The following is a 27,620-nucleotide window of genomic DNA, read 5'->3' as shown; positions in this document are numbered from 1 at the left end:
CCTGCTGTCCACACAGGAGAACTGATCACCGTTTATGCAATAGCTCCGGACCAGCCGCTGGCCCTGGTGGAGACAGAGGGCCTGACTTGGGGCCTCAGCCGACCATGCGGCCAGGCCCGCCCCGCACAGGCTGCCTCACAAGGTCATGTCCACAGGAGAGGAGGGTGTGTGGGCCAAACGCACTCTGCCTGTGAGTCCGGGCCTGGCCACGAGAGAAGGAAAACTCCACAGCAGGTAGAGCTTTCGAGAAGCCTGGGGTTGCTGCGCAGCGCGTGGGTCGGGGCTGCTCAAGGTGGGGACCAGGCGCATGCTGTGGTCTTGGGTGCACACCCGCTTCAGGACCTGCTCAGGGGCCACAGCCCAGGGGACTCTGTCTGGAAACTGCCCTCTGCCTCGCGAAGCTGCCTCGCCCGAGACAGTTCGTGCCCACATAGCCACATCCCTTGGCGTGGGCCCTGGGCCTCAGCGTGGGACACGTCCACCGACGCTCAGGGCCTCCCGGCTGAGGCCTCGCTCTAGCTGCGCCCCAGGCCAACAGCCCGTCTGCCCAGCTCTGCCGCCTCACGCCTTCGCGTGTGCTGTCGCGCCTGGATTTCAGGCTTCAGCGTCTGTTTCCCAGGAAGCAGACCTAAGCTTCTGGCTTAGAGGATCGTGGCTGTTGAGTTTCGTATGTTTGTGTCCTGTCTGTCCGTTCGTCTCACAGAATTCTCTTGTAAATTCTAGTGACTTCTTAGCAGAGTATTGGAGAGTTGTAGGTATACAGTTATATGTGCATGACGCTAAGTGGCTTCAGTCGTGTCTGACTCTTTTGCGACCCCGTGGACTGTAGCCTGCCAGGCTTTTGTCTGTCCGTGGGATTCTCCATGCAAGAATACTGCAGTGGGTGGCCATGCCCTCCTTCCAGGGATCTTCTTAATCCAGGGATTGAACCCGGGTCTCCTGCGGCTCCTGCACTGGGAGGGAGGGGGGTTCCTTACCACTAGTGCCTCCTGGGAAGCCCCATATAGTCATATTATCCAATAAATATAATTGTGTCTGTTTCCAGATATATAGCTCACTCTTTTCTTTGACTTGTTTAATTGGGTGGACTTGCCCAACAGATTGTAATAGGCGTGAGAGTGCGACTTCCCATCTTCTTTCTGACTTGAATGGGTGCAGATTTTTGATCTTGCTTTTTCATATACACTGTTTCTAAAAATTAGTTAACTGATTGATTGGGTTGTGCTGGGTCCTGGTTGCGGTGCCTGGGCAGTTGCTCTGCAACATGTGGGATCTTAGTGCCCCGATCAGGGATCGAACACGCACGCTCTGCATTGCAAGGTGGATTCTTAACTACTAAAGCACCAGAGAAGTCCCTTGATGTTGTTTTAAGGTATTTAAAAAAAAATCATATTCAGGTAATTTTCTTCTTATTACACAGACTTTAAAAAAAGGAAAGGGTATTCAGTTATATGAATGACTTCGGGTATCCCTGGATAAAAAATTAGCGATTTTCTCCTTCGCTTGTTGATGTAATAAATTATTGATAAATTACCTAAAGCTAACCTGCTCTTACATTTTTAATAACTTCTGCTTGATCGCGTTTTCTTAGTTTCTTATTGCATTGGACTGTATTCAAGATGCCACTATTTTCTTTGAAATTCTTTGCATCAGTATCTGTACATGCACCTCCTCGTTACTTTCTTCTCTTTTCTAAGGGGGTTCTGGCATGAGTGTAACACTGACTTTTAAAACATGAATTTTGGGGTTTTCCACACTTTCTATAGATTGAAATCGCTTTAATGACGAGGGAATTCCACGGCTTTTGGAGGGCAGAGGGGGCTCATCTCTGAACACGCTGGAGTCTCGCACCTTTCACAGCGGCAGATCTCGGACTGCCCCGGTGGCCCAGGGGTTGAGCCTCTGGCTTCCCGTGTAGGCGATGCAGGTTCGGTCCCTGGTTGGGGAGCTCAGATCCCACGTGCCTCTTGGCCAAAAAGCCAAAGCATGAAACAGAAGCACTATTATAACAAAGTCGATAAAGACTTTGAAAGATGGTGGATACTTAACGATCTTCCTAATTTTTCTGCAGTTCTCCAGTTGGGCCACTCGCCTCTCAGTCGCTGTGGCCTCTTTTGTTTTGGCCAGGCTTTTGAAGTGTAAGACCCCTCCACGTGTGTTTTTAAAAATAGATATGTTATTCCAGCAATGTCTCCATCCTTTTGAATTTTGAGATATTTACGCGTTTACGTCGGCTGTGCTGGGTCTTTGTTGCCGCGTGGGGCTTTTCTCTGGTGGCAGCGGGCGGGGCCCATGCTCCAGCTCTGGTGCAAGGATTTCTCATTGCGGTGCCTTCTCTTGTTGGGGAGCCGGGGCTCCAGAGCGCAGGCTCAGTAGTTGTGACGCAGGGGCTTTGTGGCTCTGTGATATGAGGGATCTTCCTGGACCAGGGATTGAACGCATGTCCCCTGCATTGGCAGGCAGATTCTTATCCGCTGGACCACCAGGATAGTCCCCTGATGCACTTAAATTAGCCAATCCCCTGTATAATGGACTTCCCTGGTGGCTCAGACGGTAGAGCGTCTGTCTGCAATTCAGGAGACCCAGGTTCAAGCCCTGGGTCGGGAAGATCCCCTGGAGAAGGAAATGGCAGCCCACTCCAGTGTTCTTGCCTGGAAAATCCCATGGATGGAGAAGCCTGGTAGGCTACAGTCAATGGGGTTGTGAAGAGTCGGACACGACTGAGCGAGAGGGTGTCTGAAATATGGACATAAAGGTAAATTTGTATGACATTTTAAGAGAGCAGTTTGCTCATTTCTGCCAACCCTCAAAACATGCAGACCCAGCAATTCCTCTTCTAGGAGATGCTTGTAACAGCGCACAAGCATATGTGTACGAGGAAACTCACCCAACAGTATTTGAAACAGCAAAAAGGAAAGGCATTAATCAGCTCCCCAAAGAGGAACAGTTATGCAAACTGTGGGATCATCGTAATTATCGACTGTTACACAGTTATTAAGAAGAATGAGGTAAAGCTCTATATGTGGGCAGGGAATAATGTCCGTGACATATTGCTGAATTAAAGAATCAACCTGCAGAATGGTGTGTATAGTATAAAGCATATGTGCAAACTGTGGGCAGGTGTGCTTGTGTACTTAGCAGAATGCCCAGAAAAGTAGAAGCCAGACTGTGAGAAGTGGTCATCCCGGTAGTGTGGCAGGGTGGGGGTGGGGAGGGACAAGAAGGAGACACTGTCTTCTTATTTTCTACGTTTCTATGTGGCTTGACTTCTAAAATGAGCGTATATTTCTTTGGCAATAAAACAAAGATTTTTTCATGCTTGCAACAAAAACGCTGATGTAATTTTAAACCACTTGGCAGTTTCTTTTAGGAGGCGGCTTTCTCTGCTCTGGGAATTGGACTAAACGTGCCTTGGTCTCAAAAGGAACTAGAAAAGGCGTTAATTCTGTTAATTAATGCACCGGCAGATTCCGTCTCAGCAAAGGCTGTCTTAATGAGGTGCTGGGGGCATCCATTGTTTATCTCACCAGCACCAGCGCAGAGCTCTGCTTGTCAGGCCGTGTGAGAGATGGCGGTTCTGAGGCGGCCTGGCAGAGAAGCAAAGGAGCGCACAGACCCGCTCCCCGCTCCCGGCTCCCGGCTCCGTGGATGACCTCTGTGTCGTTTTCAAGACCCCAGCTCCTCCCCTGTCTGTCTCAAGTCCCCTACACTTGGTGCAAGCCCAGAGTCCCGAAAAAGAGTCATTCCAGCCTGGACCGCAAACCTCACTCCCACCCTCCCTGTGGGCATCTGGGACTCGTCCCTTGAGCGCCTCTCTCCCGGCCTTCGCCCCTTAACGCTGATGCAGGTGCTGGGGACCAGGGAACCGTTCCATGTGAAGCCCACACACGTAGCTCCTGGCCCCAGAGTCGGGTCTCCGTAAGCCGACATAGCGGTCCTCCTGCTTCCTGATTTTCGTTCTGCTTCCGCGTCGGTGCCCGGTTCCCCGGTGCCCCGGTGCCCCGGTTCCCCGGCGTGGCCTCCCACGCCCCACGCCCGCTGTCCGGCTTTGCGGCCTTCCCGCCGGCAGCTGTCCGCGGTGCTGGCCACAGGCGCGGCCCGCGCTCGGCCGCTGCGCACGCGTCCCGGGCGGGGCGCGCAGGACCCGCCGGCGCAGCCACTGCGCAGCCTCGCGCGCGGCTCCGGCCGGGCCTGCGCGCGGCGCCGGGAGACTCAGGCGGCCCCGGCTCCCGGCCGGCGCCCCTCGCCCCGCGTCCCCAGCCGGCCTCGCCGCGTCCTCCGGCCGCTTCCTCGGCCCGCCAGGCCTCGCCATGGCGCTCAACAGTTTCCTCTTGGCGCAGTGCGTCTGCTACTTCCTGGCCTTTCTGTCCAGCTTCGTGGTGGTGGTGCCGCTGTCTGAGAACGGCCACGACTTCCGCGGCCGCTGCCTGCTCTTCACCGAGGGCATGTGGCTGAGCGCCAACCTGACGGTGCAGGAGCGCGAGCGCTTCGCCGTGCAGGAGTGGGGGCCGCCGGCCGCCTGCCGCTTCAGCCTGCTCGCCAGCCTGCTTTCTCTGCTGCTCGCCGCCGCTCACGCCTGGCGCACGCTCTTCTTCCTCTGCAAGGGACACGAGGGGTAAGTGGGGGAGGGGGTGTCTCACGGCTGCCCTTCACCGACAGACGCAACCCTCACCCCCGGCACGGCGCCCCTTCTGTGCCCACAGCTCCCCAAGGAGGAGCGCGAGCCCCTCCATCTCCCCACGGTTCCAGAGGCCTTAAAATGTGTCATGGCTCATCACTTCCAGGGAAACTGCCCTTTGTCTCCACGCAGAACCCAGGGGCCACGGCCGTCTCTGCACGAGGCCAGTACTTCACTGGACAAGTGCGCGTCACCATCCATGTCCCCGGGGGCGCAAATGTTGCATCGTCATCTCTGAGCGGGCTTGGGCCTCCTTCGCTGGCTCTGCGGGGCCCACACCCGTCAGCACCGCGGACAGCTCCCCGTCGGGTTGGGTGGTTGGGGAAGAACCGGGCAGGCAGAAGGCCCACCAGACTAACCGGGGACCCTCCCCGCGTCCCCATCCTCCTGGCAGAGGGAAGCTGGAGGGAAGCCCTCGGGGCCCACCGCCAGCACTCACACCTTGGCTGGGGGATGTGGGAGAGGGAGTGGCTGGCGAGTGAGGCCCCCGCTCGCTCCTGGCCTCTGTCTTCCTCTTCACCTTTCCCTGTCTTGGCTCTATTCTGTGAGAGAGGGGGATGTGGCTCCCTGGGGTGGGGGTCCTCAGTCAGTAACACTCCCCGGGCCTCCACCCTTGTGGGACTCACTGTGCCCCCCCCCCCCAAGCCCCGCATGCCCAGGCTGTGGATCGCCACGCCCTGGAGTGGCCAGTGCTCCGGCACAGGAGGCCAGTCCTGCCTGCTGTCAGCCCTCACATCCACGTGGAAGCTAGGCCTTCTCCCAACTCTGCCCCATCACCCCACCCATCATCTTCTGGCGGTTCTGGGTGGCTTTTCACTTCTTTTGGGGGGGAAGTAGGAGATGAGTAGAGGCCCCTGAGCTCTCTCAGTCTGGGCTTTGGGGTGGAGAGAGGGGCGGAGAGATAACAGGAGGCTGCAAGCTGAAAGGCAAAGGGCCAGCTGAGGCTAGGGGATCCCAACCCGGGAGGGTGTGAAATCCCAGCAACCCATGTGCATGAGCTCCTGGGGCTGCCGTAACAAAGCACCACAAACTGGGGGCTTAAAACGGTGTATTCTCTCACAGTCCCGGAGGCCAAAAGCCCAAAATTAAGGAGTCAGCAGAGTTGGTTCCATCTGGGAAGAGAACCCTTTCCAGGCCTCTTCCTGGTGCCCCGTGGCCGCCTGCCACCCTGATGTCCCTTGGCTTGGGCCTCCGTGACTCCAGTCTCTGTCCCCCTCTGCATGGGGCCTCCTCTCTGTCTCTTTCCTTCTTCTTAGAAGGACCCTAGTCACTGGACCTAGGGCCCACTGCAAGGCCAGGATGACCTCATCCGGAGATCTTGAATTTGGTGACACCCACAAAGACCCTACTCCCCAGCGAGGTCTCATTCGGTTACTGCGGTGCCGACGCGGGTTGGTGCTGCAGAGGATGCAGTTCAACCCAGTGCACTCAGGCTCCGGGGTCTGCAGAAGCCACGTGTCAGCCGGGGGTCTCTCCGCGTGCTGTGGGCTGGGGGCTCTGCGGGGTGAGCCCAGGCCAGTCCTAGAGGGCACCTGCCCTGCTCACTCCACCCTCAGCCTTCACGACTGTGTCCTGAGATGTGTGAGGCTTCACCTGCACCCACGTTGCCAAGCGTGGTGCCAGCCGGTCGGTGCCTCTGGCCCAGGTCGAGGCTGGAGGAGCAGCTCTGATTATGAGACGGGGTCTGGGGAAGAGGACGGGTGGCCAGCAGGTGGTGCAGGCGGAGGTCCCTTCAGTCTGTGCAGCTGCGGGCAGAGGGCACTAGCCAGGTGGGGGCCATGGCTTGACCATCAGCTCACACCCATGGTTCCTGCTCATTTCTACAAGATAAGTGGCCTCAGGGTGTTCAGCGTCTACCCGGTGAGGACATGTAAGTGGCTCTCTAGGTGGGGCTCAGCCCCTGTGGCTCTGAGTGATGTGAGATTTCAGAGAGACCACCAGAGGCTGGTGGAGAAGGGAACAGCAATCCACTCCAGTATTCGTGCCTGGAGAATTCCATGGACAGAGGAGCCTGGTGGGCTACAGTCCGTAGGGTTGCAAAAGAGTCAGAAAATGACTGAGCAACTAACCACACACCCACACACACACACACACACACACACACACACACACCAGAGGCTGGGAGCAGGCAGGGTGCAGAGAGCCCAGAGCCTGCAAGAAAGGAGTCCTGGTCATGCATGCTGCCCACTTCACACAAGCTGGGCAGGAACTGGGGTCAGCTTCCACCCTTCATTGTCTCATAGAAGGTGTCCATCAGCTCTGTGAGACAATGAGCATCCTCATATTTTTCAAAATTAATTTTTCTGGGAGTACAGTTTCTTTATAATGATGTGTTAGTTTCTGCTATACAGCAACGTGAATCAGGTATACATGTGTGAAAGTTGCTTGGTCGTGTCCGACTCTTTGGGACCCCATGGACTGTAGCCCGCTAGGCTTCTCTGCCCATGGAATTCTCCAGGCAAGAATACTGGAAGGGGTAGCCATTTCCTCCTCCAGGGGATCTTCCCCACCCAGGGATTGAATCTGGGTCTCCTAAATTGCAGGCAGATTCTTTACCGTCTGAGCCACCAGGGAACTGAATCATTCATACGCATATACCCCTTCTTTTGCTTTTTTAGATTTTTTACCATCCCTGTTTTAAAGACAGAAAACTGAGGCTTGGCGGTGTGCGTGCCTCCCCACGCTCCTTCCTTGCGCCTGTCCCCTGAGGGCAGAGGGAGCCTGTGCTCCTCTGAGTTGTCCTGGTTGGAGGAACATCTTGGGTCCTCTGTCGCTTTGCATCAGTTCCAGGGGCTCACCTGTGCTACCACCAGTGGGCTCGACCCTGGCGGCCAGGGCTGAGCCAGCCTTCTCTTCTCCAGGCACATCTGTTGCAGAACGCCCTTCTCGGCCATCAGGATCACGGCCGTGTGGTGGCCCACGTGCGTCCACCCGCCCCACGCTGTCCGTCACAGAACTCGGTTGGCAGTCAGTCAGCTGTGTTGCCGTCTGTCTCGAGTGCCATTCTTCCGTGTTAGCTCTGATTGCAGGCCCTGGTCAAAGCTCTCGTGGAGGTCACGGCTGTCCATCCGAGGGGACCCTGGGCTGGCTGTGCCCATGGTGGGCACACACCTGTTCACCTCTGTGTGCTCAGGGCTGAGCGTCGGGCATGGCGCCCAGAAGGCACTAAATTAGTGATTGTTGAGTGGATGACAGAAAGATTGCTGCCTCTTGGCGTCTGCTGCTTCATGGCCACTCATGGGCCCAGACGCCTTTGCAGATTCACTGTCTGGTCAAGGAGTCAGCCCTCTGGGATTGCTGTGTCTGGACCTGCCGTGGGCAGAATGTTCAGCTGTGGGCAGCCAGTTCTGGCACAGTTGGTCAAGCTGTACAGACCAGGGGAGCAGGTCTGGGGTGGGTCAGGGAGAGCCAGGAGGCTGGGAGGGGCGGTAGAGGGAGCCGTGTGATGGACAAGGCCCTCAGGGGCGTTGGTGGCCCCTGCAGTCCAGCCCATGGAGGACCCATTGCTCTGGTCAGACTCGGGTTTTTAAGAGGGGTCTAGCTGCTCGGGGTTCAGCGTGCACCTTAATCTCTTAAGAGACCAACTTCAGAGACACCAGGAAGCCCACCAAGACTGAGGGTGGAATCCCACCCTTTGCTCTGTGTGAGGGGCTCATGGTTGGGTCTCATGCTCGTGGTCTTGACACAGTGTCCGTGGCGCCAGCTCCCTCCTCATGCAGAGTGTGTCTGCAAAGCGGGCGCCCCTGACTTGTGCCCGGGGGGTGTGAAGAGTCATGGGTGGAGGCCGCTTTTGTACAGGGGGAGTCACCCTGCTTGCTGCCTGGAGGGAGGGTCCGTGGATTCGTGGTGCCTGTGTCTTCCTGGGGCATTGCTGGGTCAGGGCCCTGGCTGAGCTGAGGGTGAGTCTCAGGCCCGGGGGCCTGGGGCAGCCTTGTGTGTCCAGGTGGCCGTGGTTTGTGATTGATGGCTGGGGAGTGCTGGGTTAACACAACCCATCTGCCTGCCCACACGTGTCCCTCAGCCTGCGCATCGCTCCCAGGGCTTACCAGGATAGCTGTCACCATGGAGACGGCACATCCGGGCAGGGCACCCTGGGAGGTGGCAGGAGGAAGGCGGAGTTAACCCTGTGAGTGCCAGGCTCCCATTCCTGTACTGTGAACCCTGGGGGGCTGGGTGAGGTTCTCACACGCCCAATTCTTCAAAAGCCTGTAAAGCCTGGGACAGATGCCGAGGAAACTGGCAGAAAGTGAGGGAAGAGTCGGAGGCGGCTGTTGGCCGGCAGGACCCCAGCACGGACCCTTCCCTGTCTCGTGGGATGGAAATGAAAAAGTCGCTCAGTCCTGTCTGACTCTTTGTGACCCCGTGGACTCCACAGTCCATGGGATTCTCCAGGCCAGGATACTGGAGCAGGTAGCCATTCCCTTCTCCAGGGGATCTTCCCAACCCAGGGACTGAACCCAGGTCTCCAGCATTGCAGGCGGATTCTTTACCAGCTGAGACATAAGGGAAGCCTGTCTTGTGGGATGGAGACCCCTAAACTGCGTCCCTTTAATAGGGATGCGGCTGGAGTGTCTGGGGCTTCTGTCTCTCAGAGACTGTTGTAAGTTACCCTCAGAGGTGGGAAGGGGCAGCTTTCTGACGGGCCGGCTGTGTCTCAGGCCTGCTGTCCAGGGTTTCCCTGAAGGTGTCTGTCCACACAGAGGGTGAGGAGCCCACCTGGGCTTGTAGGATGCAGTACAGATTGTGGGGGGTGGATGATGGATGGATCGTGTCCATCGCCCCTTGGCCTCAGCCTACAGTCACCATGCTCAGGGACAGTAACTTTGATGTTTTCTTGGCTGAGGTCCCAGCCGACACCTTGTTTGATGAATGTTCTCTGTGAAGCCGTATTTGGCCAATCATTCCGCTCAGATTTGATGTCCTGAAAGCACTGATGTTCACGTGAAATCTGCAGCAGGTGGGAGGTGGGCCCGGGCTGCCGTCCCACCTGGGGGAGTTCCCTCTGCCCCCTGGCCCTTCTCGGCGGGACAGCCCTGTCCCCCCGCCCCCTGCAGCCTCAGCTGGGCCACCTGCTCTCCTGCAGGACTCTGGGTCTCCCGGGGGTGGTTTGGAGAAGACAGGATGCTCCTGGGTGGCTAGGAGAGTCCAGAGGGTGGGTATTCCCACCATGGCCCCTCGCTTGCCCCACGGGAGGGCAAATGCTGGCGCCGTCTGAGAGCATCCCAGTGGGGACCTGCCCATGTGCACCCTGGAGAGGCCCTGGCCCCCCGGGCAGTGTAGCCCCGCCCTGAGTGAGCTCTGCCCTCTCGGCCTGGCCCCCAGGGCCCCCAGGCGCCCGCCCTGGTCACTCCTTGGCCTTTTAGGTTCCAGTGGGGAAATCAGAGCAGGGTCATGCAGCCCCCAGTGCGGGTGCTGCTCAGCCGTGCTGATGGCCGTGCGGGTAAACGGCCTTGGTGGGTGCCCGTGAGGCTGAGCCGCCAGGACGGCCTTGGTGGTGCCCGTGAGGGTGAGCCGCCAGGACGGCCTTGGTGGTGCCCGTGAGGCTGAGCCGCCAGGAAAGGCGGTCTGGCCTGCCAGCGAGGCTGCTGGCCTCGATGCTTTGGAACCGGGTGGACCTGCCTTTAAGCAGAGGCCCTGTCTCTGCCATAAGATGGGCCCCACTCCGGGGCTTTGGGAGGACGGGCTGGGCAGCGGGGCTGTGGGATGAGGGACGCTCTGGGAAGGGCGGGGACCCTGCTTGGCCCCACCTGGTCCCCTGGGGCCCAGGGCCCCGCTGGGAACCCGAGGGCCGGGGTTGCCCCCCACCGCCGCCTGGCGCTGCAGGGGTGCTGGGGGCCCAGGCGGGCTCGGTGACGGCCTCCCGCGCCCGCTGCAGCTCCTTCCTCCACGCCTTCCTGAGCCTGCTGATCAGCGCCTTCGTGGTCTTCCTGGTCTTCATCGCCAGCACCATCGTGAGCGTGGGCTTCACCGCGTGGTGTGACGCCATCACCGAGAAGGGCGCCGTGTCCCGCAGGTGCGCTCCGGGCCCCGCTGCGACTCCCCACCAACCTCCTCCTGCACGGACCCTCCCTGCCGCCCGTGGTGCTCCCGTGGGGACCCTCCGCTGGTCCGCACCCCCTTCCCAGTTCAGGGAGCCTGCAGCAGCTTCACACCGGAGCAGGCCCCCCAAGGACCCTGGGGATGGGCTGGGGGTGGGGGTGGAGGTCCCGGAGGTCAGAGGTCCCAGCTTCCCCATCATCGCCAGCATGTGGTCGGATGACGGGACCCCATGGGCTGGGCTCCAGGTCCTAGGAGGAAGATGAAGATGGGGTGAGCGGGGTGAGAGGGGCAGGACTGGGAGTTTCTGGTCAGAGGGGGTGGGGAACAGAGGCCTCGGGCCAGGAAGGATGCTCTGGGTCCTGAGTGAGGGGCTGTCTCTGGCTTGGGGCAGCCCCAAGTGGAGCATGGTGACTGCTGGACCCTGGCCTAGGGCTGCCCACTGCCCAGCCCTCAGGGCAGTATCCAGTGCCCCAGGACAGGGCTCTGGAAAGGCGGGGACCCTTGGGTCACCTCTTCCAGAGGCTCCAGATTCTTTCTCTAAGAAAAGTCTGATCTGGAACTTGAACGTGTAAACCAACGACAGAGCTGAAGTGAGAGGCAGTGGTGGGGCCCCTGCCTGCCACCCTGCCCCTTCGCCCTGGGGTCCTGGTGCCTCTGCAGAAGCCTCGGGCACACAACAGAGGAAGGTTTGAGCACCCAGGGTGGGTGACTCCCTCAGGGTTCACAGCAGGGCAGCCCCTCTGTGTGTGGGGGTCTTACCCATGCTGAGCTGTGTGGGCTCTCCCTGCCGAGCCCCCAGCCACTTACCACACCCTGCGCCCTTTCCCGAGTCCTCAGAGCGGGGACGGGCCCCTGGGTATGGCCTTGGGCTCCTCTGGAAAGGTACCCAGTGTTTCTTTACCCTCAAGAACTCCATTTCCAGCCCTCAGCCTCATCCCCCCAGCTCCTTCCAGGGTGAGCCTGGGCCTCTGGGCCTCCCTCTCTCTGGGCACCAGGCTCCCACTCCTGTGTCCTGACGTTGGAGAGGCTACAGGTCCCTGAGCCCAGGCCCCATCCACTCCAGGCTTCGGAGGCCCAGCCCGGCCCAGCCTGTCCACATACAAGGAGCTTGTGGAGGTCACTAGGGCTCTGTGTCGTGTCCTGTGGGTTGCCTCTGGGTTTGCTGGCCTGTGCTGCCAGCCCCAGGAGGTTAAAGGGGTGCCCTCGGATGCCTGTTAAACTCAAGCAGGGCTGCTGTGCAGCTCAGTCTGGGGACTGAGGGGCCAGAAGCTGCAGCCTGCGCCTTCTGCAGCCCCTGGTCCTGCAGTGCCCTGGGGCCACGGGGGGCAGGGCCGGGGGCTTCAGGGGAGTGATGGCCAGGGCTGGTATCCCCCATGGTTCAGGGTCAGATGGGGTCAGATCTACAGGGTCCCTGCTCCACCGATGGGGCCCGGCAGCTCCCTGTCTGCCCCGCCTCGGGGACAGCGCCTCGCCATCTGGGGATGATGCTCTGCTGCCTGCCTGCTGGGCCCTCCCAGCGGTCACCGTCCACTCCCGCGTCTTGCTGTTTTAGCTGTGAAGAGCTCCAGGGCATCGACTTGGAGCTGAACGTGGACAACTCTGCCTTCTATGATCAGTTTGCGATTGCCCAGGTAGGCAGGGCTGCCCGGGTGGGCGGGGCTGCTCAGGGGCGGGGCTTCTTGGGTAGGCAGGGCTGTCCGGGTGGGTGGGGCTTCCCGGGTGGGCGGGGCTGCCGGGGTACCAGGGAGGGGACCACTCTCTGCTGAGCGTTCACTGAGCGCACAGCCCCGCCCCATCCAGGAGGAAACAGACTCTTGGTTAAGGATGGTGTCATGGTAGAGGAGACAGTGAGCACAGCGCTGGGGGAGTAGTCAGGAAGGCTTCCTGTAGGAGGGCTGGATCTTGGAGGCAGAGGATTTTGTGTGGGTAGGGAGGAGTGAGGCGTGGAGCATTCCGGGAGGAGGGAACAGCCTGAACTGAGGGCAGAAGCGGGAGGCCTGGGGGGTGAGGGGTGGCTCTGTGCTGCTCATCTGAGCCTGCAGGCTGGGGCCCGGAGTCTGGATCCTGGTTCTGGCTCCACGTGGGCCCTCAGATAGATGCTTGAGGACCCACAGTGAAGCCCCAGCTGGGAGGGAGGGGGTCCCTAGAGGGAATCTGGCTTTCCCATTTGGAGGAGCCCCTAGCCACTGTCTGGGGAACTCAGCTCTGCCAGTCCTGCCCCTGGATCAGCTTCGTCCCCTGCCCTCCAGGAGACCATGGGTCAGTCTAGGGACCCTGTCTGCTGGACACAAGTGTGTTGGGACGTGCGGTCAGAGAGGGCCTGTCCCTCAACATCTGCGCCTGACCCTGATGATGACTCTGATGGCGGGGGTGGCGGGATGCCTGGGCAGGTGGGTTCTTTCGGCTCCGGGCAGGTCCCGCCAGCCTCTGGGTCCACTTCTGGCCCTGCATTGGCCAGTGGCCGGCCTGAGGGTCTTTTCCAAGTGAGGAGCCCTCTGGGGTGGAGGTTGGGGGGCTGGACGTCAGTGGGTCCAGCTGAGATGAGCCGAGCCTGCCAGAGACACCTTCACGTAAATTTAGTGGGAAACGCTCCCACTAGTTTGTGCTGGTTAGATAAGGGAGGTGCAGGCTGAGCGATGACAAACACCTTCCACGGAGCCAGTTTAATTGCGCCTTGAGCCTGGCTCTGATTAAATTGTTTCCCCTCCAATTGTTTGGAAACAGCAGATAAAGGTCAATTTGTTCCAGTGATTGGAAGAGGCTCCCTTACAGAAGAAACGAGCTCTGCTTGGAGCCGAATGGGCCCAGTACCCGCCCCCTGCCCTGGGGGCCCCACCTGGACACGAGGATGGGTAGTGTTCCCGAGGCAGGGGCGCGGCTTGGGGCCGAGGGCTACCAGACACTGGGGGTGACGCCCCCATCCTGTCTGGCCCTGGGGGGTGGGCAGGTGCCCCCGGCAGTGTCCCTTGGACCTGGCCGGCCCCCTGACGTGCTCTCCGCCCCTGCAGTTCGGCCTCTGGGCCTCGTGGCTGGCCTGGCTGGCCATCACCGTCTTGGCCTTCCTGAAAGTCTACCACAACTACCGCCAGGAGGACCTGCTGGACAACCTGGTCCACGAGAAGGAGCTGCTGCTGGCCCGGCCTGCCCCCCGCGCCGCCTTCCAGGATGAGAAGAGCGCCGTCATCTAGGCCTGGCCGGCCCCCACCTGGGCTGGGGGGCACGTGCGGCCCTGGGCCGTGGCCCTGGCTCTGCCCAGCCCCCACGCCTTGCATGCCTCCCCTCGGCTCTGTGTGCAGTGCTGAGCGACCCCCTCACTGGGCGCCCGGTCTCCACCGCGGACCGGCCTGGCAGCCAGCGGGGGTGGGGCCGCCCTCAGCCCCCAGGCTCCATGCAGGGGCCTCCACCCATCCCGGGGGTAAGCCTTGCGGAGGCCCCCGGCCAGTGGGCTTGCTGTGGTCACGCCTCCCTGTGGGCCTCGGCTGGACGCCGTCTGTGTGACCTCCTGCCAGGTCCCATGGCAGCAGCCTGTGACCTCGGTGTGACCCCGGCAGCCCAAGATGGCCACGCGTCACTCTCGTCACCTGCTCCTGAACCGTGCGGGGGATGAGGAGCCCGCCACCTGCGGGCCAAGCGCCGCGTGCGGGAAGGAGCCCCTCGCCCAGGCGGCCCCCAGGGCTAAGAGCCCCCGACTCTGGCTCCAGAGCCCCTGGGAAAGCACAGAGTGGTGGGTCGGCCTGGGGTCAGGCCGCAGCGGTGGTGCGGGCTTCCTGGGGGCCTGGCCTGGGGAGGCCCCAGGGGCCCCCCTATGGGCTGGGCCTGTGCTTGTGGGCTGGAGACCTGGGCTCTGGATGTGGGAGTGACGTCTTGCAGGGGAGAGGGGCCAGGTGCCACCGAGGGTGTGTGCGTGCATGTGAGGCGTGCGAGGGTGTGGACGTGTGTGCGCTGTGAGTGCCCGTGGCCAGTGTGTGCGAGCGTGCATGAGTGCACGTGAGCCTGCATGGCGAGGTGTGAGCGTGTGTGAGCGTGTTGTGTGTACACATGAGCGTGCCTGTGCACAAGTGTGTGTGCAAGCGTGCGTGTGTGGGTGGAGACCAGAGCAGGCAGCTGTCTGCACCCCCATCCCCAGGGCCCCCTGTGCCCCAGAGGAGGGGCCGCTTTCCCATCTTAGGGGGCCCCGAGGGTGCATCCCGCCCCCGTGGCAGCAGGCGGAGGAGCTGGCGGGGGCCTGGGGCCCGGGATTCGGTGCTGAGCCGCCTGGGGCTGCCTGGCTGTGGACGCCGCTCAGGGCTCCCGGCTCAGGAGGCAGGTCTGGCCTGCATGCTGGTTTGCTGTGTCTCCATCTCCCTGAAAGGAGGGGCCTGGGGCATCCAGCGGCCGCGGATCTGGGCCTGGGTCTAGGGGCCCCCTGCAGCAGGCAGCCTGGCCCTGGGAAGCAAGGTGCACGTCACCTGTCATGATGTGCTCAGCTGGCATCTTTCGGGAGGGGGGCTCGGGGCATAGGTGATGGAGGCTCCTGGCATCTTAGATGCTCTGGCCCTTGGCCTGGTAGGGGTTCTGGCCAGAGGAGCAGGGGCCTTGGGGAGGGGTTTTGACAGAACCTGAGGCCCTCAAGGGGATCTGCCTGTCCAGTTCACTGGTGCCTGGGAGCTCCTGGTCTGTTCTCCGCAGAAGGGGGTGGCTCTGCCTTGCCCCCCAGCAGGCGGTAGCCATCTGGGCTCTGGAGGGTGGAGCAGGCCCTGGATGTGGGCTTCTGGACCAGAGGCTCTGCTGCAGGTGTGGGTGTGCCTGGCACTTGTGGATGGCCTGGAGCCGGTCTGGGCAGCCCTTCGGTCAGACCAGCAGAGGCCTGTGTCCTCTTACAGGGCCACGCGCAAAGCGCAACGGTCACTGACACACAGGCTGTCGTGGGCCAGCTGCACTGGCACCCCCAGACTCCCCATCCTGGGGGCTCCCGGGAAAGGCACGGCTGGCCTTGGGGAGGGTGTCCTGGGACAGGAGCCGGTGGCCTCGCAGTGGGCCGGGAAAGGACGCCTGGGGCTGGAGGGGCCAGCTGTGCCCTGGGGCCCCTGAGGAGGGTCTGCCCTGCCGCTTCCTCAGTGCCTGCTTCTCCCCAGTGCTGTCTGATAATGGACATCCTATCTTAATTCTACTCCAGCTTAACTGAAAGTGAAGGTTCTTCCACGCAAATGTATTTATTTCTCAAGTCAAAATAAAAACAAAAATACCTGAGCCTCTAATGTGGACGAAGGATCAGGTGTCTCTCTACCCATCTTTTCTGCCTCTTCAGTTTGCCTTTGTTTCTATTTTCTGTCTGCTTTCAATTGAAGACTGAAAACACCGCCTTCTGTGTTTGCTCCTGGAGTTTCCCAGACTTGCTGGGAACCGGGAGCCCCCCGCCCCCGGCGGCTGCAGCCTCCATCTGGGCTCTGTTCTGTCTGCTTCCTGTCACTGCTCGGGTGTGAGGATGGATTTCGTGTTTCAGAATTCTCAGTGTTCTCGGGTGCACCTTGAGCGATACTTTCCCCAAAGCAGCGGGGGTCCAGGTCTTGCAGACCCATCGGAGCTGAGCGGGTCTTTGCAGAAGCCCTGAGCTGAGAGCGGTGGGCCTTGAGGAGGGGTGTTGGGGAAGCCAGGCACCCCCGAGTGCTCCCCTCACGACGGGCTCAGGGCTGGTGGGGCTGACTCCCGTGGGTTCGGTTCTGCCACTTAGCCTGCCCGTCCTCTTCAGGGGGTGGGTGGGCGCAGGGGGCGGCGGGTGTCCGTGAGGTTGGCAGCTGTGATGCTGGAGGGTCCCCAAGGGCTGCTGCCCCCGGAGGCGGGCCTCTGTCTGCTGGGCTCCCGGCTCAGGGCTCCCTGAGTTCTGAAGCCTGCAGGGACCCTGGAGACGGGTGCCCCGGCCCCTGAAGCCCTGGGGGGCCTGCTTGCACGGCACCCCGACCTCTGCAGCGGCTGCCGAAGTGAATCCACAGCAAGTCGGTCCCGACTTCCCTCCTTGGGGCCAATGTCTCCGGGAGGAAAGAGGTGGCAGTGTTTCAGCAGAAAACCGGCGTCTCCCCACTTAGCCCGTGGGGGCGGACGGCAGGAGCCCAGGCCCCATGTGGACGCCCGTCTTCGAGCTGTGGGGGCTTCTCCCCCGGAGGGACCTCCCTGCTTTGCTCAGGCCCCTCTCCCTCCCTGCATCTGAGGGGACCCAGGTTCTGTCTCCGCAGAGCCCCCTCAGTCTGGCTGTGTGGGCTACATGGTCATGGGGCTCCCAGGCTCCACACAGCCCACGCGGGGCCTTTGGGACCCAGGCCCAGACGGCCGCATCCCGAGGGCGGCGACCCTGCCTCTCAGCCCTCTCGTCCCCTCTCTGCCTCCCCCAGGCCAGCAGCTTCGAGGGGCCAGGTGGCGCACATCCCCTGGACAAGCGGGGCTCCCCAGGCTGGGGGCACAGCGCTGGTGGCAGATAAGCTGGGGTGCTGGGCCCCCCTCACGTGACTGCAGGAGAGAGCGCACCCCCGAGCAACCTCTCCCGGTTTTGGGGTCTGGGCTTCAGGTCCCCAAGCAGCAAAGCCCAGTTTCCTTTCCTTCTCTGGGTGCCCCGGAAAGAGGGAGGGTGCCCCCGGCTCCAGGGGCTACAAGCAGCCCAGCCCAAGGTCACCGAGAGTTCCTGCCGGGGTGAGGGGGCGCCTGAAGGGTAGCCCTAGGGGCTGGAACCCGTGGGTGCCCGGGTTTCAGTGGTGACATTCTTGTTTGAAGAAGAGCTCCCGGTGGATGCCCCTGGGCCCTGGGGGGCGGGCGTTGCCATCAGAGCTGCAGCAGGCAGCGCCAGCAGTCCAGGGCAGCCAGCCGCAGGCGCAGGAGGGCGGCGAGGAGCCGGGCCCGGAGGTCCTCCAGGGCCCCGGCCACGGGCCCGGCCTGGCCACAGCACACGCCCAGCACCAGCGCCAGCAGGACGCAGGTCGTCAGCCGCAGAAGCAGGGAGCTGCCGCGGGGCCGAGGCCGGCTGGGCTCTGGGGGCCGAGGGGGGAGGTTAGCACAGCCGGCAGGCCTGACCCCGGCCCCGGCGGGGACCCCGCGGGCGCCCTTCCTCCCACCAGCGGGGGCCCGTGCGGACCCTGCCAGGCTCCCGCAGGGGCTGGCAGCTCATGGCAGCTCAGTGACCCCCAAGGTCCCCGGGGGCCTGGGTTTCCATATCCCTCTCTGGCCAGTGGGCTCCTTGCAACGGGGGCCTGCTGTGGGCACCCTGCCCTGCGCCCTCCCGCGGTGGGCAGTGAGGGGCAGAGGGCGGCCCTGGGGAGCTGCTGCCCACCCACGTCCATCAGGGACCCCAGCTGAGGGCGGGGCCCTGCCAGGGTTGGGGGTGCTGGAGCTGTGGGGGCGGGGCCTCTGGGAGTCGAGGGTGAAGGCTGTGAACTTACCCTGGGCAGCGGCGGTGGGCTCCCTGCAGGCGATGTCTGGGGAGGAGAGTGAGAGTGGGCTTGGGCAGGGAGGCGCCTCCCCTCTCAGAAGGTGAGCCCACTCCACCAGCCAGGCTCCCCCAGGGCGTCCCCCGTCAGTCTCCCTCCTGAGGACCCTGAGTCTGACCAGGTCAGACAGAGCTCCCCACTTTGCCGATGGAGACGAGCTCCCGCAGGTCCTGACCTGGCTGGGTGGTCCACCCCCTGGCTGGCCTCTCTGCCAGTGCCCTCCCAGGGTCCCACCCAGCCTCTTAGGCTTCAGGTCTCAGCTTCCAGATGCGGGGCGCCTCCTGGGGGTCCCGGGGGAGGGGTGTGTGTGGAGTCTGCAGGGGTCCTGGGGCGAGGGTGGCCAGACACCTGGCCTCCTATCCATCCTGCTTGGCTCACTGGAGGCCCCGGGCCAATGCTGACTGGGCCCTGACTCCCCGTCTGAGGGTCTCTGCTTTCGGGATTCGGGAGCTCCTGGAGGTGGGGCCGATCTGGGAGGGAGGGGCAGCTGAGTGTGGGGGCAGGGGCCCTGGTGGAGGCCTCTCCCACTGGTTACCACCGGCCTCCACAGGAGACGCTGACATGTGTTGGGGCGGCGAGCTGCACTCACAGCTCGGCAGGACTCGGAGTCCCGTCCTTAGGGGCCGTGGCAACAGAATCTAAGATGCCCCCACCCCCGCCGGGTCCCTGCCTTTGTGTGGTCCCCCCTTCTTAGCGTGGGGGCCTGTGACACGCTTCCACCAGCAGGACACGGCAGAGGGGCCAGGGTCCCGCAGCTCCGACGGGAATCCCCATGGGGCACCGAGTCAAGAGACGGGGTCTTGGGTGGGCCTGGCCCCATTGGACGAGCTCTCCGGGCAGAGGGTCTGGAGGTCGGGGAGAGGCTCCTCTGCTGCCCTTGGAGGTGGAGCTTGGAGGACGTGAATTCTGTAATAACCCGGTGTGCTTGCGCCAGGGACCTGGGCCCCGGGTGAGGCCCGGTGCTGGCTGACTCCCTGGTGGCCGCCTCCCTGAGGGAGGGCTGCCGTGGCTGTGCCTGGGGCCCGGACCCACAGGGCTGCTGGGATCATCAGCGCGGGTTGCTGAAGCGGCTGAGTCTGTGGTATTCGTCATGAGGCATCGCTAGCTGACACAGGGCTGTGGCCCACGGGCAGGGCTGGAGTAGGAGTGAGCTGGGCAGCGGTGGGGGGGCAGGGGTACAGAGTGGGCTCTGGGGTGGCCCTGGGGCGCTGGGCAGGAGTGGGGAGGACCGGGGAGGTGAGCAGTGAAGGGTGGGGGGCAGGGAGGAGCTTCGGGATGCGGGAGGGAAGAGTGGGTGGGCGCGGGGACCCCTGCCCTCCGGCCTTTCCTCAAGAAGACAGGGATGGCCCCGGCGGCTCTGGTTCTACGTTTCCTGTCGGTTGTGGTTTTCTTGACGGCCACTCAGTCCTGCCCGACCCCACGGGCCTGGGTTTTACTGTGAGGGCAGGGCCATGACTGTGGGCCCCGCCCGCCCCGCCACGAGCCCCCGCCCGCCCCGCCGCGGCCCGCTCGCCTCCTCTCTTACAGCGGACGGCCACCTCCAGGGGCTCTCGGAACCGCACGTGCCTCGTGGTCCTCCGCGGCTCATCCCCACGGCCACAGCGCTCCTGTGAGCTTCGTCTCAGGATTGAGGCGGGGCCCTTTCTGCCCTCCTGGAGGGTGGGAAGTAGAGGGAAGTGAGCGGAAGTGAGTCCTTCCCGTCTGGCCTCCCGGAGGCTGGAGAAGACCGGCAGCCTCGCCAGAGCGCCTGCTGCTTCCTCTGGGCTTTGGCAGGGGGACCCCTGGGTGGGCGGAGGGCCAGGCCTCCTGGGTCTCCCAACCCAGCCCTCTCCCCCTGGGGTTCCTGGGGCAGAGACCACCCCCTCCCTCTCTCCTTCCTCTCCCCGCCACCCGCGGAGGCCCAGCCCTTGGACCAGGTGCACGGGGCCCTGGGCCCCCAGAGACCAGCGCCCGCCCTGGGCCCTGCCGCACCCTCCCCGCCCTGGGTGTCGGTGAGCCTGGAGCCGCCTCCTCATTCTTTCTTGTCTGATGCTGAGTCTCTGGCTGGGAGTCGGGGCTCAAGGCGTGCGCTGCAGTCTTCATTTACGGGGACATGGTCCTGAGATAAGCAGACATTATTTATCACCCAGGGTGCACACACAGGAATAAAATAAAAGGGGGGGAGATTCTTTCCAGAAGCTGAGCTGGCATCCGCCCACCCCTCAGCCTCCCTTCGACCTGCTCCCGGCCTGGAGGAAACTTGCTTGCTCAGAACCGCGTGGTCAGCGTCCTCCCCTGCTGCCATCTTCTGAATCATCAGCTTTACCGGCTGCGTAATATTCCGCAGGGCTGACCCTGCGATTGACGACCGTGCTCCTTCATTAGTGGGGATGTTCGGGAGGTTTGTATTTGACTGTTGCCACTTGCAATTTTTTTGAGGCCACAGATAAGACTGCAGTAAACATCACTGCTGCTTCCTTCCCGGGGATGCTCCAGGCTGAAAGCCGGCGTCCAGGGCTGGGCTTCAGCAGGGCTTCGTGGGGGCTGGGAAAGGCCGCTCTGGCGTTCATGGGGGCTGGAGCTGCTGGGCCTACCCCTCAGGCCCACCCAGACTGTTTTTCCCTCTGTCTTTTTGTCCCTCCCTGTCTTTCTCCCTGGTGTTTAGAGTGCTCGTGTAGTAAGTGTAAGGCGGTACTGCCCCCTCTGGGAGCCTCTGAGTGCGGTCTGTCTAGTGTGAATTTTCTTTCACGTCCTTTGAAGGGTCCTTGACTTTTGAGGCCTCCCTCAGTCCTGTGCGGGTGAAGCCAGGCAGCCCCAGGCCTGCTTTGAACCTGTACAGCAAAGTGGGTGCCGGGGGTGTGGCCAGGCCCTCTGTGCCCCGTCCCCATGGATAACAAGAACGGGGTGGCGTGGGAGCTTCTCCCCACCCATCCCCAGCCCCAGGCTCTGCCGGGGCCCTGCTCTGGGGTCCTGGGTGGGCCTTCCTGCTCCCTCTCTATGGGGGCAGGTGTCCGTGCTTTATGAGGGGTGTCCTCTAAGGACCCCGCCCCCAAGGGTGGAGGTGGGGCTGAGTGAGGCGGGAGCTGCCGGGTCGGGGAGGGGTGCCCGGGGTGCCCAGGGTGCCTGGTCTGGGGAAGGGCTCTCTCCATCTGGGAGATAACAGCCCGGCCATTCAGTTATTTCAAAAAGGAGCAATTTTCTCCTGTCTCAGCGTCAGGCTTTTTATTGCAAACAGGGTCACGGGGGTGGAGGGGTTGGAGGGGGGGAGGCCTGCTCTCGCAGAGGCCCTGGGGGGCCAGGGCTCTGCCAGCGGCCCAGCGGTTGAACCCCTACTGGGGTTCCCAGGGCCCTGCCCCCAGGCCGGGGGTGGTGGGATGTGTGCACACCTGTGTGAGCACTTTGGTGAGTGTGCACGTGTGGATGCCCGTAGATGCACGTGTGTGAGCCCTCTGTGGACACGTGTGTGTGTGGGTGCACAGGTGTACCTGCACATGTTGGGCAAGAGTGTGTGTGCAGCTGTGCGTGACCACGTTCACCCGTGCGTGTGAGTGCGCACGTATGTGGAGCATGTGTGAGGACGAGCGTCAGTGTACGCGCCTTCTGTCTGTGCGCACACGTGCCAGTGTGCATGTGGGAGTGTGTGTGTGCCTGTACACGTGCGTGTGCCCGTGACTGGCTGTGAAGGTGCAATGCGGTGAGTGTCCCTGGCAGCTCCGAGCCTCCGGGGCAGGCAGCCTCACTCAGCCCCATCCTGTGACCTTGTGTGACCTTGGCAAGCCCCTTAACCTCTCGGAGCCTCCCGTTCCTCAGCTGGAAACACCCCACAGCTCTGGTTGGGGTGAGCGTGGCAGCTCTTGCCAGGGCGCAGGGGTGACCGGGACCTGCCTGGGCTCACAGCCAGTCAGCCTGGGTCAGCTCTCGGGGAGAGGGAGTGACCATGCCCAGCACGGAGCCTGTGTGCAGGGGGAGCTCCTGCAGGGTGCCCTGCCCGCCGTCTCTCAGGAGCCCCAGGCCCCTCTTGCTCCCATCAGTCTTCAGCCACACCTGCAGCCTCGCCCAGGCTCCAGCTTCTGTTAAAGGGCCCCCCGGCCCCTCCCCAGCGGGGAGGCCCCCAAGACTGGCCTGAGTGCTGGGCTCCACCCTTCTTAGGCTCAGTGGCCTCAGTCAAGCCTAGGGGCTGAACCTCAGTTTCCCCCCCAGGAACTCAGAGGAAGGCGTGGCTCTGGTCTGCCCAGCGGGTGAGGCTGCTCTGGGCCCTGCCTCCCACCTGCCCGCAGGCCCCTGTCCTCCCTGGGGTGGATGCCCTGTGTGGGGGCGGGCAGGCCCTGGGGCCTCCCGCAGGGGCGGCGTGTAACATGAGTGTCCTTCTCCGAGGCGGCCTCGTGACAGACGGGCGATAAGGGTGGAAAATAGCTCTGGGCCTGCAGAGTGTCACTCGCTCCTCCGCCCCCTGTTGGGGCAGGCACGGCCTGCTAGGCCACTGCCTGGGGGGGACCCTGTCCTTCCCTGGGCTGGAGACCTGCCCTGGGCACCCCCAGACCTCCTGGGCCAGTCCTGGGGGCCCTGAGGGGGCCAAGCGAGGCTCCTCAAGGTTCTGCCTGCTTCCCAGGAGAAGGGGTCTGGCCAGGGTTGCCCCCCCAGGATCCCCACCCCCCGATGGCCTGTGGGCTCTGGCCCAGCACCTTCCCTCCGTGACCTGACACCTTCGGGAGCTGGCGACAGTATCCACAGCAGTCCCCTGACCTGCCTGCTCCCTGGCCTCTGGGGGTGCAGGGTGGGCTGGGCCGGCCGGCTCTCGCCTGGTTCAAGGCCTTGGACAATGCCGAGCCCCGGGCCCCGGCCCCCTGGTGTCTGACCCGGCCCCACCGGGCTCCTGCTTCCTGCAGGCCAGGCGGTCTGCACCCTGTGTCTGTCCCCAACCCTGCCCCCGGCCCACTGGCCTCTGTCCTCATCGGGGGCCCTTCCTCAGCTCTGATCCCACCGTTGCTCCAGCACCCTCCAAGCCTCCCTGTGCCTGGCTGCTTGCGGGGCCCTGGGCTCAGGTGATGGTCAAGCTGGGCAGGTCCTGCAGCCCTCAGGGGCCTTGAGCCCGAGCTGGCAGGGCCTCAGCCGGCCTTCCCGCTGTCCTGTCCCTCGGGACACCGCCTCCAGGGATGTCCAGCCAGCGGAGGCGGGAGAGCCCAGCCAGCCAAGACCCCACCCCGGAGGCTGAGCTCATGCATCCCTCAGCTCACACACTGCGTACACGTACACACACCACACAAGTCATACACAGCACACACATGTACACACACACCTACACACGCTATGTACACACACACAACACAACTCACACACACACACCACACATGTACACACACATATTCGCACATGCACACACTGTATACGCACACACCACACACATGTACACACATGTACACACATGTACACACACGTACACACATGTACACACACAACACAACTCACACACACACCACACATGTACACACACACACCTCCACACACACACACTATATACACATACACACAGCAGACACACTCATATATACCACACACATGCACACACACACCCATATACACACACATGCACACACACACACCTACATACTCACACACTATATACACCCCACACACATACATCCCACACACATGTACACATACACACACACCTAGATACACACACACACCCCCCTCCATTCTCACACACCGTACATACCACATATACACACACACTCAGACACACACATACCACACACACCATCCCCATTTGTACACACGCGCACACACACATGTATACCACACATATACATGTAACACACAGCACACACAAGTCACACACGTGTCTCCGCACTCGCTGACACGCACGCACGCATGCCAGGCAGGCTCACCTGGGCTCCTGGCTGCCGCACCCGAGGCAAGCTTGCCCACCTGCACCCACAGTCCACTGGCGATCAGAGCCTCTGGCAGAGAGGGAACCGGAGCCGGGGCAGCTTGCGAGCGGCCGAGAAGCTTCTCTTACACGACGGGGTGGCGGCTTCAGTGGCCCTCTGGACAGCCCTGCTGGAGGAGGCCGTCGCTGTGGGGCCAGTGGCCTGGTGGCATTTGACCCCCGCCCAGAGCGGCGGGCTGAATTCAGGGGCCTGACACCACGGGCTGTGCCTTTTCCGAGCTGGGGAAGGAGACAGAGGCTGTGGGACGCCCCTGTGCCAGCTCGCTGCGGGCGGGTGGGAGTAGGGAGGCCGGCCGGCCAGCGTCCCTGGGCAGCTCTCAGCCTGGCAGCTCCCCAGATAGCACTGTTTCCGAATTGAGCTGGGGGAGGACTCCGGGGAGCCCCGTGGGCTGGTCTCACTCGCTGGGGCTGCCCACTGCCTCTGGCCCTGCCTGGAGCGGGGAGTCAGGGAACGGGAGCTGGCCGGGGGTCCCCGAGGCCCCTCCACACTGGGACGCTCAGCCTGCACATTTCTGGGGTGCATTTAGGACGTGGGGCAGCAGCAGGCCCTGTGACGTCTGTGTGTCCAAAGCAGGGGACAGCTAACCTCGGCCTCGAGCACCCCAGGTGATGGGGCCCACGGACCCCCACCCAGACCCTGACCACACTCACCCTGAGTTCCACCCCTGGGTTTTGCCCACTGTCCAGAGTGCTAACACCAGGTTGGAGAGCTAATGCTCCCCGGGTGCCTGCACACAGCAGGTGCCAAATAAGTGGTGTGTCCTGAGCCCCCCACGCGCACAGTGGGAGGGATGGGGATTCCCTGGTTGAGTCAACTCAGGAAAGAGCTGTGTCCCTGTGTCCCGAGCTTGGTTCTCAGCAAGTCCCGAGACCAGAGGGCTGGCAGGGGTCAGGGTCCCACCCTGCCATCCAGACTGTGGTCCCTACTGAATGCCCGAGCTGTCCTGTGCCTCAGAAGGCCTGACCCGGGGTGTGGGCGGCGTGTGGAGGCCCCCGCATGGCTGCTTTGCCCACGCACGGCCTGGCCTCGGGCAGGAGCTCGGATGGAGGGACAGCGGGGCCCTCGGCTCAGGCCTGGCCCCTGGGGAGGCGCTCAGAGCGCCGGGGGCTGGGATGTCCCTGAAGGCACTCGCCACCCCCACTGGGCAGACAAAGCACACGGTCTAGAGGGGCCGGGCTCCTGGCGTCACGAGCGCCTGGCTCTCCTGGGGCTGTGCCCAGGTGAGCCCTGCAAGCCCCCAGCCCTGGTGAAGGAGACGGGCGGCCCCCAGCCCCAGGGCAGGCCCCGGTGTGCGCTCCGCCCGCCTGCCCGCAGCAGGGTCCCCGCCTGCCTCCGTCTTGGGGCCTCTCCACCCTGAGCCTGACTCCTAAACGGGCATGAGCATCCCCTGCTCCCCAGAGCGGCTCTCACCTGGCTCCCTCCCAGCTCTGTGAGGGGCGGTGCGGGCCGGGCTCCACGGCTGCCCCAGCGAGAGTCGTCCAGCACGGTCCTGGCCCAGCTGGCAGCACCCCTCCTATGCCCTGGAGAGGTGGGCACTGGGTTGCTTGGGTGAACAGGGCCACGCCTGCCTGGCCTCCCACGGCTCCGGTCTGGAGCTGCTGCCTGCCTGCTTGCGGGGCCGATTTCTGGCCAGTCTATGTTCCCGCCCCAGGCCCCTCTGCCGGGTTGCAGAGCTCGGTCAGCTGGCAAAGGCTGAGCTATAATTACTCTCCTCTTTGGCAGAAATAGCAGCGACCCCAAGGACAGGCCGCTGGCCCCAGAGCAGGGAGGGGGTGACCGTTTCCCAGGCCCTGAGAGCACGGGCCGGGCCTGCAGACAAGGCGAGGGTCAGTGCCCTCTCACTGCCCTCCAGGCCTATGTGTGTCCTCCCGGGCCGGTTCTGGAGACAAGCAGTTCTTGGAAAACCCAAGGGCAGGGTCAGAGGCAGAGTGTTGCAGGGAGAGGAGATGGGGTCTGACGTGGGGGCCGGGCGGGGTGATCACAGCGTCCAGCCGCTGACTGACCTGGCCCAGAGTGGAGCTCCAGAATGGGCAGGGGCCCGCCCTGCCCCCTGCTCCTGCACCCCACACATCCTGCCTTGGCGTTCTCCGGAGGAAAGGGCAGAGCACAGATCCCAGGCTGCGGGTTCAGGGCACCACGTCTGAGGCCCAGCATTGCCCCGGGGTAGCCGGGCCGCGGGGCTGAGGGCCCAGCTTTCCCAGGGTCTGACCTGGGCCGGGAGCTGGGGGTTCAGCTCTCTATTGTGTCGTTTCCTGGCAGGCGCAGAGCCGCCCCAGACCTGTGGATGAGGAAAGAGCAAGTCAGAGGGGGAAGGTGACTTGCCCGAAGTCACACAGCCTGGAGGGGCCGGCCTGGCCCAGTCGGTGCCCCCCGTCCCCCGGCCCCCAGCCCAGGCCAGCTCCTGATGCGCTGGCTCACGCGGCAGCCCCCGCGGAACGAGGCCTCCAGGCGTGGAGAGACCCAGCTGCTGGGAGGGTACAGGTGTGGCCAGTGGCCGCTGTCTCACACGCGTCTGCACACACCTTGCACACCTTGCCTGACACAACCCACATTTCCCGGTCCGTGGCCCCGGCCGTCTTCAGAGCCCCCACTAGAGCCGCTCCAACCCCCCACCGACCCCCTTTCAACAATAAAGACCCTGTGACTACGCTGCCCTTCCCCCCTCAATCCAGGATCATCTCCCCGTTTTAAAGTCGTGCACCTTTGATTCTGTCCTCAACCTAATTCCCTTTGGCTGTGTGACCTAACACATGATAGATTTAGGGGGTTTGCACGTGGACGTCTTTGGGGGCATTGTTCTGACCCCCGGCAGATGGCAGGGGTGCAGGTTTTTGGGGTGCTGTGGGATTATGAGATGAGGGCCAGTTAATTTGAGATGCGTGGGGGTTTCCTGGGGCGGGGGAGTTAGATGTACGTGCCTGGTTCAAGGTGACTCTAGCGGGAGATGTGAATTTAGGGTTAACCTCTTGGTAGCTTGAAAAATGGTCCCCCAAAACACACTGTATCACCGGTCTGAAGCCTGCTAATGTCAACAAACTTGGAGCCAGCACGTGGGTCCCCATCAGGGGGAGCATTTAACACAGAAGGGGAAGCAGTGATATGATCACAGATCCAGAGGTTGGAGGAAGGGGGCCACGAGCCCAGAGCTCTCACAGCCACCCAGAAGCTGAGAGGGGTGGGCGGGACCTTCCCCTCGAGCCCCCAGAGGCCGTGTGCTCCTGCCAAAAGCTTGATTTAGGACCCCTCCGAACCCTGAGAGAATCGGTTTCCGGTGTTCAAGTCAAAGGGTTTGTGGCAGTTTGTTATAACCGCTATGGCCAAGGAAGGAATCAGTTCATCTCAGAGACGGTACAGAAAGCCACGGGGCTGGGGGAATGACCTAGGGGGCTCTGAGCACCAGCCCTGAGCCCCGCCATGTGATGAGGTCAGTCTGGCATGGTGGGCAGAAGCCGGGCAGGGAGGTGCAGCTGGGGGGCCTGTGGGGAGGGGGCAGGGAGAAAGGGGGTGCTTCAGGGCCACCGC

At 62.6% G+C, this 27,620-nt stretch overlaps 2 protein-coding genes across 5 annotated transcripts; one reads left to right on the top strand and one right to left on the bottom strand.

Annotated features, from left to right (window-relative positions):
- The first annotated feature begins 4,183 nt into the window (after positions 1–4,183).
- On the top strand, positions 4,184–15,982 carry TMEM179 (transmembrane protein 179). Its single transcript, XM_027957461.3, has 4 exons — positions 4,184–4,615; positions 10,554–10,691; positions 12,270–12,348; positions 13,726–15,982. Exons 1-4 carry the CDS (start codon positions 4,311–4,313, stop codon positions 13,903–13,905), a joined length of 702 nt encoding a protein of 233 aa, XP_027813262.1. The 5' UTR covers positions 4,184–4,310; the 3' UTR covers positions 13,906–15,982.
- A 1,409-nt stretch (positions 15,983–17,391) lies between these two features.
- Positions 17,392–25,725, bottom strand: C18H14orf180 (chromosome 18 C14orf180 homolog). Of its 4 annotated transcripts, none has more exons than XM_060401498.1 (6): positions 25,509–25,725; positions 24,036–24,316; positions 20,140–20,266; positions 19,694–19,820; positions 18,121–18,156; positions 17,392–17,712 (listed from the first exon to the last, which is right to left on the bottom strand). In XM_060401498.1, the coding sequence occupies exons 3-6, from the start codon at positions 20,248–20,250 to the stop codon at positions 17,507–17,509; spliced, it is 480 nt and encodes a 159-aa protein (XP_060257481.1). In that variant the 5' UTR covers positions 20,251–20,266; positions 24,036–24,316; positions 25,509–25,725; the 3' UTR covers positions 17,392–17,506. The 4 variants fall into 4 exon arrangements, with proteins under 4 accessions (XP_060257481.1, XP_027813263.1, XP_027813264.1 ...); XM_027957462.3 differs by having other exon boundaries at positions 24,036–24,207; XM_027957463.3 differs by having other exon boundaries at positions 24,036–24,204.
- Positions 25,726–27,620: the final 1,895 nt, after the last annotated feature.

The sequence above is a fragment of the Ovis aries genome, chromosome 18, assembly GCF_016772045.2.
Source record: "Ovis aries strain OAR_USU_Benz2616 breed Rambouillet chromosome 18, ARS-UI_Ramb_v3.0, whole genome shotgun sequence".
NCBI classification, from domain to species: Eukaryota; Metazoa; Chordata; class Mammalia; order Artiodactyla; family Bovidae; genus Ovis; species Ovis aries.
This window is presented reverse-complemented; position numbering and strand designations above follow the sequence as displayed.

Coding starts and splice junctions, on each gene's coding strand:
- TMEM179 (XM_027957461.3), top strand. CDS start 4,311: ATGGCGCTCAACAGTTTCCTCTTGGCGCAGTGCGTCTGCTACTTCCTG. Junction 4,616..10,553: donor CTCTGCAAGGGACACGAGGG/GTAAGTGGGGGA, acceptor CGCCCGCTGCAG/CTCCTTCCTCCACGCCTTCC. Junction 12,349..13,725: donor ATCAGTTTGCGATTGCCCAG/GTAGGCAGGGCT, acceptor CCGCCCCTGCAG/TTCGGCCTCTGGGCCTCGTG.
- C18H14orf180 (XM_060401498.1), bottom strand. CDS start 20,250: ATGAAGACTGCAGCGCACGCCTTGAGCCCCGACTCCCAGCCAGAGACT. Junction 18,157..19,693: donor CCTGGAGGTGGCCGTCCGCT/GTAAGAGAGGAG, acceptor TCTCCTCCCCAG/ACATCGCCTGCAGGGAGCCC. Junction 17,713..18,120: donor GCCCACCGCCGCTGCCCAGG/GTAAGTTCACAG, acceptor CTCGGCCCCCAG/AGCCCAGCCGGCCTCGGCCC.